This window comes from Emydura macquarii, unplaced genomic scaffold (genome assembly GCF_026122565.2).
Source record: "Emydura macquarii macquarii isolate MOO-44397 ecotype Brisbane River unplaced genomic scaffold, CSIRO-AGI_Emac_v2 contig_3530, whole genome shotgun sequence".
Taxonomy (NCBI): domain Eukaryota; kingdom Metazoa; phylum Chordata; order Testudines; family Chelidae; genus Emydura; species Emydura macquarii.
Window position 1 is genome coordinate 5,381,608 of NW_027133667.1, and position 13,173 is coordinate 5,394,780.

Below are 13,173 nucleotides of genomic sequence, written 5' to 3' on the forward strand. Positions count from 1 at the left end.
ATTTGCAGGTCCAAATATCAATGGGCTCAGATTTGGGTTCCCATCACTCACCTTGAATTTTCATGACATTAATACGGAACTCATATTCAAATAGTGTTAAAATACATGCTGGAAAGAGAAGCTTTTTGTCTTTGCTTCCAAAATGTATGGAGAAGAATCCAGTTAATCTTAGAGTTGTCGACTCACACACATCCAGAAGTTGGCCCTCATAGTCACCCTGAATTCATCTACCAAAACACTCATCACACGCATTTTGAGGGTATGCTGGAGCCATATTATAGCAATTCTCAGGTATCGTAAAGATGACGTGCATATTTGGTGGATTGTACCAATATGGTATGCTAATAAGCACTCTTATACAAGTGGTTCAATGGTACAATGGCTAGCATTGTAGACTCTGAATGCAGTGATCTGATTTCAAATCTTGGTGGGATCTGCATTTACTTTGGAGGGAAACAATGGTCCAATGTTTGGGACACTAGCGAGGGAACTGGGAGACCAGGTTTCAATTACCGACCATGCCACAGATTTCCTCTGAGACATTGAGTAAGTCACGTAGTCTCTCTTTGCTTTAGTTCTGTAGCTGTATAATGGGGATGGTAGAATTTCCCTCCCTGACGGGCTATTGAGAGGATAAATATTTTGAATATTCTGAGGTACCCGGATATTATGATTCTGGAGGCCATATAAACACCATCCACAGAATTTCCTGTCATGAAAATGTAATTGAATGTTTCACAAAGATGGTGAATTGCATGATATCTAATGCAATCTGTGTTCTGGCCCTTATTCCAAGAAGATCAAGGATGCTGAGGTGGAGCTAAGAATGAAGGGCTATAGAAATGAAGGGATGAGAGATAATAGAGGGAAGAGATTGGGAGAGAGGGGCAAGCATGGATGGTAAAGCTTATAGAAGGAGAAGTGCCAAATCAGAGAAACAAAAAGATCTTGAAGAAAGGACAGGCACTTTAGAGAAAAAAGTGAAATCAAGCATTTACATAGGGATGTGCTGGGGGGATCAGCTGGGAGTCTCTTGTTAAAACTCCACCACCACCTCCTAGGAAGGATCTGGGTCATGTTCCTGCCTCTTACAGCATTATCCCTTCTCTGGATACTGCTAAACATCCCTGCCAGCAATAATGTATCCTTTGGGCTCATGAAGGTCCTGTTCCTGATTCCACTGAAGTCAACAGTTGAGTTCCAGAGACAATATTTGGACACCAAGATACTGGAACATTTTTTGCCTTTAGAACACAGCAGCTTCCATCAGTGGGAAGGGATGGTTCCAAGGATGAGATCTCCAGCATTCCCCTATTGTGTCTATATACAATGTGGTGACGATCTTGCAAAGCGCTGAGTATCCTGTGATGTGCTGCATGCCCTCAATTCCCACTGATTTTAATGGGAGTTGAAGGTGGCTCAGCATCTTGGATAATCCAGCCCTATATATGTTTTAGGAACAAATTATAGACATTTCAAGCAAAGGGCAATTACTATAAGTTTTTGTGCCAGTGATGCTGCCTTTCTCGTTGGATAACTGAGAAAACATGCCTCTATTTAAACAGGAAAACCAATGAATAGCTATCTCCATCCCTTCACTGCTCCTCTCTCTTAGGGATTGTGTCCCAATGACATGGGAATATACCCCAAGCTAAGTGGAAGGAGGAGGGATATTTTGTAGAACCCCTTGTTAAAAATATGGACAGGATCCTGCACTTAAGTTCTCCTGAGGGAAAACAGGGTCACTGAAAGAGGCTGAGGAAAAGATGTATAAAGATAAAGCAGGGGAAATAGAGAATAGGAAGAGCGAAAGGAGGACTAAGGTATTTGATCCCTAGATTGTAAAGTTGGACTATTTTCCATTCACCAGGCAGTCCTTGGAAAACAAAGTCCCTAAAAGAGAGAAATAGTGAACACCCATGTAACTCAGGCTGAAGCAGTTTAGTTACCTTATACCTCCCATTATCACAGGTGGGCAAACAATGTAGTTTGCTCAATAAGGAAAAAAAAAAACAACAACAGAGGTACCACATACAAAAACATTTTTATTATTATTATTATTATACTTTGCTTTTTAATGTAATGCTTCAACTAGGAATACAACTCAGCAGAGGTACATACACATATATTGCATGTAATTTTCATTGTGTCTTCAAAATATTTCAAATTCTCATCAGCTCAGTCCTTCGCTAGTTATGTTGGAGCCTCTCCTTCCTAGCTGGCTATGGCTCTCCTCATCCTGCATAACATACTCTGTCGCTCTATATCAGTCTTTGTTGCCTCTGAACTGCAACATTATGCACAACTTCCCAGAAATGTCTCTTTACCATGCTTTTCTTTCATTTGTGAATGCTGTATATAATATGTATATATCTATACAGTATATATAAATATATATATATCTATAAGGTATATATAATAACGTGGGTTAGCCTTACATAGCCAACCATAAAACTTGTGCTTATCTTATTTATATGAGATCAAATGTACGGCATCAAAAATGCGACCAAATTCCAGCAGCTCTGGTTTGTAGATTCTCATTTCTCAAGCTTGCCATATGATTTTGGACACCATTTATATTTAATGCACTTTTTTCAAACTTTTAAGACAAGAATACTGAATTTTGCAAATTAACAATAGGTTTCATACCCTTGCATTAAAAAATAATACAAAAATTAGATCTCAAGAAGAGACTGGGCCCCTCTTTGTACATACAGTTTGAAGAGTAACTGAACATTCATTGTAGATATATTTACATTGCAACCTTATCTTGATAATATTACACATATTGTATTATTTCTGTACATAGCCAAGGTATGCTGTTGGTCATAAAATACACTGTCTAAAGGTATTTACAGTTTGAATATTAGACTCTTGTTCACAAATGACCTCCTCAAATTGGCACCAGAAGTTAAGAGCTAAGTCATAAACAAGTCAATGTATTACTGACCTTGGCACATTCTCACCCATTATATTTTTGTTATTATCATCACTATGATGTGCTTCAGAAAAGGATAGCTATCTTTGGGGTAGAACTTTAAAGATGGAATCATCTGTGGAACCAAAACCTCTGAGCCAACCCAGAGTAGATGAACAGCATTAAGTGGGAGACCAGAATGCTTTTAATCTGCCTGTCCGTTTGGAGCTTTGGGAACGTAAAGTTTATCTTCTTCCCCATGCTTCCTGTGCTTTCTTTGGTGCCAGTAGGTGAAACAATTTGTATGTTAAACACATGGAAACAGAAACAGGACCTTCCATTTTAATGACTACCACGGTGATACTGCGTCTGATACCACCAGATACCAAAGTCTCCCAGAGAGTCAATGCATTTTGGGATATCTTACCAGAAAAGCTTTTCATGCATGCTCCTTCATAAATACAATTCAGTGTGAATTTTGCCCACCATATCAAAGAAGAGAAATTGAAGTCTCCAAACACTTTTGAAGGACTAGACAGAGATTTAGAGGGGAAAAGACATGGTGTGGTCTACTATTTTTAGTTTCTTCAAGCAGCAGCAGAGCCAAGTGTGAGTCTGCCAAATCCACCAGCTATTGTGCTAATTCAAGCTCAGGGAACACTGATATGTATGCAGCAGTGCTACCTTCCCCCTACCCCCCCATAGTGAAGAAATGGAGATTATAGAAAAATGAGGGAAGTAAAAATATGAAAGAAAATAATAGCAAGACATTGGTTGCAGAGTGTGGTACTGATCAAAATCAGAGTGGCTCTGGTTACATTCCCAGGTTTGGACTTCCCTGGTTAAAAAGGCAGTGGAAGTCAGAGAGTATTTAAAATATTTTAAAGTACCTTGGTATCTCAGGATGGATGATGGGGCTCCCACTTTGTCATTTCATGCTGCACAAACCACTGCACTGTGTTTTGTCATGTAATATTTCATCATAACAATCTCTAGTCTCCATTATTACCTATGCTGTTTCTGGTTTGGAGCTGATACACTTTTAAGGATGGGAAAGGGAGATGATAGTCTTGTTTTTGTGTTGTTTTTTCCCCTAAAATTAAAGCATTTAAAATATATGTCGATTTGAAGTTACTATCTCCAGTAGTATATATAAGAACATGAAATTGAACCAGGCTGGCTTGCACATTACAAAATGGCATGAACCCAGCAGGGCAGAAATATCAGTATATTAGCACGCCCTGTGTCTGAAAGATGGGAGAAACTGCAGATCAGTTGCTGAAATGCATGGGAAGACATTTATTAAAGCAGCAAAAATGAGAGGAAACATAGCTTTATTTCCAAGAACATGACAGAAGAGAAGTGGGAAAAGAACCAAAAAAGAAAAAAAAGAAAGTTAGGGACTTTTACTAGTGTACTTCAAGGAGGAAAGGTTTTCTAAATTTAAAAAAAAAAGTTTCCTTTTAAAGTGTACAGCTAAGTGCAACATACATGGGCAGATGATATGATAATACAGGGGCAGAGGTTTTGTTCACAATCAATGGCACTATACGTGGGGCATAAAAGACTCTGTAGATTTGGGTGAAAAAAGGCACACCCACTTTTATCCCACCCACTTTTATACCCCAATTTCTATTGTTTATTTTTCTACTAGCTATATCTACATTGATATTTATTGGGATTTCAAAGGCACAAAGGGCAGGTAGGGCCCCAACTCCCATTGGCTGTGGTTGCCAATTCCCATTTGTGCCTTTGAAAATCTACCCCCTTTAAACCACGCAGTTTATTTTCCAGCAATCTATTCCTTGATACGAATTTGGCTTCGCAATTGATAAAAGCATTGACTTGTGACTTTTGGAGTTATTCGTATGGGGTCTTTGGATTGCGGCCAGAATCAGCAGCATGCGCCAGCGCTGCTCCTGGGACACAAACTGTAAAGCTGGTTGAACTGGCTGGTTAAAGGTAGGTGAATGGCTAGAGCAGTCAGAGTGGCTGATGGTTCCACCAGCATGGCAAGGCTTGAACAGTTGTGGCAGTGTAAAAGAGTAAAATCTGTCAGCAAACAGAGCCTAGGGCAGCCACCAAAGGCCTGGCATTGGGGAAAAGAGTCTTTAAGTAGCCCCAGATACTCAAAATCAAAGCCAAGAAGTGCCAGAAGGGGGGAATCTGGCAGGTTTACCGAGTTGAATTGCAGAGCAGGAACAAGTGTGCATCCAGTTCGATGTGAGGTAGAGAAAAGAAGGGGCCCTCTTTGCTTGGCCTGACCCTTTTATTAACTGTCCTGTACCTCAGCCAGACAATCCAGGAGCCTGTTGCAAACATCCTGATCACCCACTAAGAGCTCCTTCATTAGCTGACTGGTGTCACAGAGTTGCTGGCTTTCTTTTTCAGCTTCTTCTTCCACACCCGCACTGCCAGAGAAGACCAGCTTGCCTTAACATTGTCCCAGCATCACAAAGCAGCCAGAGCATAGAGGTGAATCTGGGTTTTTACTTCAGAAACAAATTTGTATGGATTTGGCAACTGCTTTTGCTGCTCTAAAAGAAGACGTCACATCAGGAAGTGAGATGGGACGAGTAGGAATATGAATGATATTATAAAGGAGATGCCTCAGAGGTTCTCAAAACATTTCCATGTGGTCATCATTTTTCTCAGCAGTCTGAGTGACAAGAGAAGATATCTTAGAGTCCCCTTCCCAAAACAAATCAACAGAGGACTAGTTTATGATCCCTATTTCATCGGCTTTGCACCTCTCTGGCGGCACAAAACAGCTGGAAAATTAGCTTCACTGGCCAGCTGGTAATTTCCTCAATGTAAAGGATTCTGGAGCAGCATTACAACCAGCAAGTCTGGATGTTCACAACCTACTTTCCTGGCCTTGGTATACAGCATGTGTTGGGTACATGGCAAGGGAGAGAGATTGCTGGGCAACGTTAGAGCTGGTGTAATTTTGAACACACCAGGGCTACTCTAAGTTTCTCCCCCAGACAAGATGCCTGCTGACCTGAGGATTAGGGAATGCAAAAGTAACTTATAATTGCTTTTTTCCCTCCATGCTGTACTGGGTCTAAAACAACCAGTGTCCAAGAGCTGATCCGACGGCTCCAGTTTTTATTGGCATTTGAGAGAAAAAAGCCTTACATAAATTCACTTGCTTTTGTTTTGTATGGCCCATTTTTCACAAGACAACAATCAAAAGCATTTTTATGTCCAAATGGAACCTTGTGATCCTTAATAAATAAAAATCCCAAACAGATGGCTGACAGGAATGTTCCTTAGGTTTTTGCGCATAGCTGAAAGCAGATTTCTCAATGTTACTTTGGCTGACAGTTGATATAGCCTTACATTTTTTTCCTAGAGTGATGTTAATGCTCGCAAAAGGCGCCATGTTGACATGCCTTCAGGCTGTTGTCCTCTCTGCAGACAACAGCTATAGAATGGACAGTGACAATTGCAAGTCTTCCGACAATGGACTGAAAAATGTGACTCAGTCCTGACCTAGAGGTGCTGCTACCTTTACGGAGAAGAAAGTGTGGTTCAAGCTCAGTGCCTAGTCATGTCTTGCCCTCATTCTGGAGACTGCCAATAAGAGGGGCAAGTAGAGCGAAATGTTGTCTTCCATATTTATTTTTCTTAATGAGTTACACATACATGAGTTGCTAAAATTACATGAAAGGTGAGAATTACCAGCTCAGTATGGAATGTAAAACTCCAGCTGGGCTTCTGCTGTCTGCATTACAAAGATATTGATGCTGGTATTACAAAGATAGCTGGTGCTATTGTTGATGCTGCATGGAACAGAACAGAATGCAGCTCGTCCTTCACAACTTCATTGGTTCAGCAGAACCAACAACAGTTTTTGTCAGTTTTTGGTTTTTGTCAGTCAATGAAGCTGACAGATTCAGATGACAAATGGGGAGTCAAAATGGGTAGGCAGAAGGCACCATTTAAAAAAGAATCACATTTACATCCTGCAGAACTATAATTCAAAGGGGGGGGGGGATGAAGTGAATGTGAAGTATCATGTAGGTTTGGAAGAACAAGGAAAGGTACGGAGTGAGGGATTATAAAATCTATATAGGTGTTTTAACAAGTGCAACCTTGTTTGAAAGAACAAATTACTTGCTAGTCATGAGAGATGATTCTCAATGGTATCTCGCTAATCCACCTCCAAACTGAATTTAAACCTTACAGATTGTGTGAGGCTCTCCAAGCCTTCGTGTCACAAGGAGGGTATGCGTAGCATGATGAATAGGAATTTGTTCTGCATCTCGGATTAGTTGTCAAGGAGCGCAGAATGGCTATGATTCCCATGCAGCACACTGAATATTGAAAAGTCTATATCGCATAAATACACTCTGTGTGTGTGTTTGTGTTTGCAGATACATTATTTCATTTTTGGAACTCTAAAATTTTGAAGAATGTGTGTGTGTGTGTATCAGGGGAGGCATTTTTCATACAACTAGGAAACATACCCTAAGGGTAAAATATGTGGTTAGTGTGTCTTCCCAGTCTTTCAAATGTTCAAATGTACTGTTTGTTAATATGATTTGAAATAAAACCTCTCTTTCCATAGGATTAAAGGCAGTGATGGTGTTAGAGAGAAGCATTAGAAAGCTGTATGTTGTGTTTCGTTTCTTGGTGGGTATTCGACACAATGTCAATTTCTCCTCACATCACACTGTGCCTCATCAGGTCATGAGATGCAACAAAATGTCATGTGATGTAACTGTGTACTTTTAACCTATGAATGATGCTAAGCGCATTTGTAATACATGTCCTGGTGATGGCCTGAGAGTCCAGGGTGGAATGTGGGCGCATGTCAAAGGTCCAAGGTGAAAAGTTGCACTGTTAGTGGTTTCAGGGAAGAATATACTGCCCCTCCCGTCCCCCTTTGGGAATGTGTTATTGTGGGAGGGAGGAGCAGGCGCAATCTCTTGGAAAGCTATTCTTTCCTGAAGAAAGATATAGAAAGTGAACATATTTCACTCTCTTTGATTTTTGTCTCTGGATTTTATTCTGGAAGAGAATAAACAATATAGTCCAGATAACAACTTCCTTTAGATCTTCAAGACGTGTCAGGTGAAGGTGGCATTGACAGACACTCAGGGATCAATTCTGCAAACCTTACATTGAGTAGCACTTACTTAATTGAGTAATCACAGTAAAGCTGTGACTCATGGGAGGCAATGCTGGTCAATATGAGTAAGGGTTGCAGAATCATACCCTTAATGAGCAAGCATTTGCTCTATTAAACCTAATGCTTTGAACTATTGAAGTCAATGGAAGTCTTTTCATATACTTCAAAGGGCTTTGGAACAGGCCATTAATGAGTTAATTCTTTTATTTCCCCAATAATGGCACTTTAAATTACAAGCCACTGCAAATTAAGATAGGGTTGGTCAAAATATATCTGGCATAGATACTTTTGGACCTTGTTTTGTTTCATGGTTAATTTTTCCTTTCTGCCAGGAACTTGGACTGTTACATGTTAAAAGGGCCTATTTCCAAAGTGCCCAAATCCACAATTCAGTTGAACATCTGAAAAAGTTAAAAGTTAAGTCATCAAGTTTAATTTCCCCGTAATCCAAAAGGCTGCTATTTTGAAGTTCACTTTGGAAGACTGTAATATAATAGGATGATATATCTGGATGTTTTAGTGGTCTATTTTTTGGGTGAATATAATTCCAGATGCTGGTGAATATTTTTGGTTTACAGTGAAGGAATCCCATGGAAGTATCTCTCTAGAAGTGTCTTTGGATAGCAAAATCCATAGGCGTACGTTTGTTAGTGTCTGGAAATGTCACTGAGAGGAAGGATATTGACATATGCAAATCTCACAGAAAATGGCTGTCTACTTTAATCTGATGCACTCTGTCAATTTCACACAGTGCCCAATTTTGCTACCATAATATATATCAAATAATGCAAAAAGAGCTATTCTACAGTCAGGAGGAGTCAGGTGTGGAATAAATGACAAATTTTGGAACATTTTAAAATAATGATATTGCCGTGCCTATATCTGTATAACCGCTGCTTTCCTCCCTGCCCCTTTACTACTGTTATCTCCTGATAGGTAGTGCTAATATTGCTCTATGCTGATACAAAAAGCAACATGGCCAGCACCATATCTTTTCCATAAAGTATACATAGTTCCCACCATATGCCTAAGAAGGACCTTGGCTTCTTCATTCCAGGGACATACCCAGAGGCACTTCCAGGTGGGCACAGTGATCTACGTTCAGTTATTTTCTTTCTTACGACAAATATATTAGTAGGAATCTTCTCTCTGTTGGACATTAAGATGGACTTTCTTATGTTAACTGTTCACCTCTGGAAGTCACAAGCAAATCCTGGACTTAATGTTTGTGCCCATCAGAAATGGATATAACTCTTTCCTTGCCTAATAATAATATACTCTTGCTGCTCTCAACTTACTTCCTTAATTTGGGCCACATGGGTGTTAATTTGATGAAAACCTCTAATTCACAGCTGGCTTTGATTTTCAATCCTTATGCCCTGGGCAGGGAAGGTGCAAAAACGAAGAAAAGGCTGATTGAAGAAAAATACAACTTCCTGGGGGATATTACATAAAAGAGCTTAAGTGAACTAAATCCTCAAAGGCTTTGGCTTATAAGGGTCTCAAGAGAGTCTCTGTGGTATAGCAAGCTGGAAAAGACCTTTTTTTTTTTTTTCATCTTCATTTTCATTGGCACCATGGGACCAACCCCCTCAGTCTGAGTGAGCCGATATGCTTAGAACAATGGATGGTGAATCACTGGATCCATGGTGAGATAAAGAACACTTTTGTCTATTATATTTTTGGTGATGGGAGAGAGGTAAAGATAATATATTAGCTGTCATAGTTAGCCTAACTTTAAGATTCTCAACATGAGACCCTGACAAAAATAATTCTCAGCTTTGAACTTTGGAAACAATCTTTGCAAAATGAGTTTGGATTGCTCAGTGTCTCTCTGTCTTCTCTACCCTCCCCTCCCCACTTAGTTATGTTTTATTTACTTTCAAAGCATCCTTACATTTTTTCTTCAGACAGACAGACAGACACACACAGAAAAAAAGATTATTGTTATTCTACAAGAACTGAGAAAAATCATAGACTCAAAAAGCCCTTCTGCATGATACCATCAGAAAACAAGGAACCGTGCCTCAAGTCCACATTCCCTACCGACGTCATTCAATCAACACTTCCCCCAGAGGCATTGATGATGATAATTAAAAAAAAAAAAAAAAGATTTAAGTGCAGTTCTCAAAGACAGAGCTGATGCCCCATGTCAGTGATTCCACAAGGCTCCTTGATTGCATGTTCCAAACTAGAGCATAAAGTGCTATGGCATTGTTTTTTAAAACTTGGAACTTCTTCCCCCTTTCCATGATTTTTATTTTTTACCTTGTGGCTCCTATGTTCTTGTAATGACACATAAGAAGGTGCTTAAAGGTTTTCTTAAAGGTAGCATTGCAGAGCGCATAGCAGGCAGGATTGATGGTGCTGTTGATATAACAGAGCCAGTAACCAATAGTCCATACAGTGTTGGGGATGCAGGACGTACAGAAGCTGTTGATGAGTACCATCACATTGTATGGTGTCCAGGTGATGATGAAGGCTAAGAGAATAGCTAAGATAGTCCTGGTCACTTTTTTTTCTCTAGAAGGTGGTGGTTTCTTTTTGGCTGGCTGCTTGGTCATCTTGACAATTTTACGGGCCACGCTGTTTTGCTTCTCATCCCCGTTTTGGCCATTAGTGCCCACAATCTCCACGGTGGTGTTGGTGGGGGCACAGCAGTCCCCCTTTTGGGATTTAGTGACTATCCTGATGCACGTCAGCCTGGAATTCTCTCCTTTAGAGTGGACTTGGGAGACAGAAGCCTTGGTGGCCTCTTTGGTAGCGTCATCCTCCTTCACATTAGAAGCAACAACACTGATGGAAGTGGAGTCATTAGAGCTCTCCTTCTCCTCCCCTGGAATACAGCTGTCTGTCACAGCCTCTCCGGTGGCTTTACCATTCTGAATTTTGCTGTGCTCCAACCCATCCTCGCTGGTTGGGATGTTGTTATTGTTTGGTTTCACTATTTTACTTTGGACCAAACTAGGAGAAACTGGATCCTGATTTTGTGCTGGTTCCTTTTTTCCTTTTTTTATCCTGCTCTTGCTGGCACGAGATATCTGCCAGTAGAGGATGGTCATGATAATAACGGGCAGGTAGAAGGCTGCAATAGCAGTGCCAAAGGTGACAGCAGCATTGGAAAAAAACTGGATGTAGCACTCCCCATCAGGAACAGTTCTTCCCCCAACAATGAACTGCCAGAACAGGATTGCAGGTGCCCACAAGATGAAGGACAGCACCCAAGCAGCTGCAATCATCATGCCCGCCATCTTAGTGGTTCTCTTTACAGGGTAGGACAGAGGCTTGGTGACACAAAAATATCTGTCAAAGCTGATGATGAGAAGGTTCATGACAGAGGCATTGCTGACCACATAATCAAGAGCCAGCCATAGGTCGCACACCACAGGGCCCAAGGGCCAGTAGCCAATCACAGTGTAAAGTGTGTACAGGTTCATGGAAAAGACACCAATGATCAAGTCGGCACATGCCAAGCTGAACAGGAAGTAGTTGTTGACAGTCTGCAGGTGTCTGTTGACTTTGATTGACACCATGACCAGGATGTTCCCAATGATGGTCACTAGACTGAGAGACCCTGCTACCAGGACTATGAAGACCACCTCAACAGTTTTATAGGGACTCTCTGGTGGCATCACAGCTTTGGCGGAGGAGTTTATGTAAGTTGAGTTATTCATTTCTGTCTCTAACAAGAAACCCGATGACCAATTATCACTTAAACCTGCAGAGGAAAGAAAACAAATGAAATACTATTATGAAATTAGCCCTTTGATTCTGGCAAATGTAACCCAGAGAAAAAGTGTATGCAACAGATTGTGGTTTGGCAGAACCACATAGTCATGGTTTACCTAAAACTTTCTGCTATTTTGTAATTTCCTGTTGGGAGTAATATATAGAGGTGATTAAATTAGAGCTGGAACCAGGATGCAAAATTTGGATCCAGATCTAGATTTTTGACACTCTAATATGCATATTTGTTCAGATTCAAGTTTTTTTTCTTCTGTCCATTATAAAACTAAGAACTATTCACAACATTTGGAACTGAATCTGGGTTTCAAGTCCCTCCCCACACCTCCAAAGTTTAGGAATGTTCTTATCCAGGGTTTTGGTTCAAGCCCATATCTAAATTAAACCTTTCTTGGGAAGTCCAGCAAAGAGAATATGTAGTTGTTAAAATCTTGACTGAAGATGAATTTTATTTGGAATTGGATGGTAAAAGGTAACTTAAGTTTCTCTCTATCTTGTAAGGTGCAACCAAGAAGGCTTCTATGAGGTCCATAGTATAAGTTGATGTAATTTCTCCCAATAATTTTCTGATATTACATACCAATTACTTCTTTTCAGAGTTTGTAAAGAGGCTGACACTGCATGGGAAACTGAAAATTATTCCAGACAAGATGCCTACCTGATATAAATCTGTGAAGCTCCACTAACGCCAATAGAGTTAAGCAATGTATAGCAACAAAGGATCTGGCCATCTAATTAGAAACATATCTGTATGTGTAGTATCAAGTTTTTTTTCCCCTCCACAGATTTCACCGATCTTTTTAAAAGTAGTTCTGTAGAATTATTTTCTGTTTGTGCATGAATAAATGAATTTTTAACATGAAGAGTTAACTGTATAATACTTATCCTCTATTTGTCACAATCCTCTGTTTTGTGACATAATAAGTGGTTGAAATCATTGATGTCACAGAGAATCAAGACATAAGGTGTGAAATGATAGCAGGTGAATCATAAAGAAACAAAAAAATTCAGTTATGTTCACATTTACCAACCTGTTTTCCGCCTTATAAAACACACTGTCAACACTCAATAAATAATAAGCAAAATACTAGTAATATACATTTGATAAATAACCAAGAAATTAACACCTATTTTTCCCTTATGGTTATACAGCAACCTTTTCTGTGTCTGTCTCTGAAATCAATACAATGCAATTGAATTGGCAGTTCAGTCTATGAGTGTACATTATTTATGTGTTGTGCTCAAGGGATTATTAAGGCATGAAGGCCAGATGTGACAAAGTTAGATTGTTTCTATTTGGAATGTTTTCCAAAGTTTTCTACAAGGCATCAGATCTTTAAGATGCAGCTTTTAAGGTTGGGTGTGTGACTAA

At 39.9% G+C, this 13,173-nt stretch overlaps 1 protein-coding gene across 4 annotated transcripts in view; it reads right to left on the minus strand.

Annotated features, from left to right (window-relative positions):
• Positions 1–2,025: 2,025 nt before the first annotated feature.
• CHRM2 (cholinergic receptor muscarinic 2) overlaps positions 2,026–13,173 on the minus strand; it is a 137,106-nt gene continuing 125,958 nt past the window's right edge. For all 4 annotated transcript variants that reach the window (XM_067536048.1, XM_067536047.1, XM_067536046.1 and 1 more), the window contains one exon: positions 2,026–11,775. In XM_067536048.1, the coding sequence (XP_067392149.1) occupies positions 10,322–11,731 (1,410 nt within the window). In that variant the 5' untranslated portion in view covers positions 11,732–11,775 and the 3' untranslated portion in view covers positions 2,026–10,321. The remainder of the gene's footprint in view (positions 11,776–13,173) is intronic.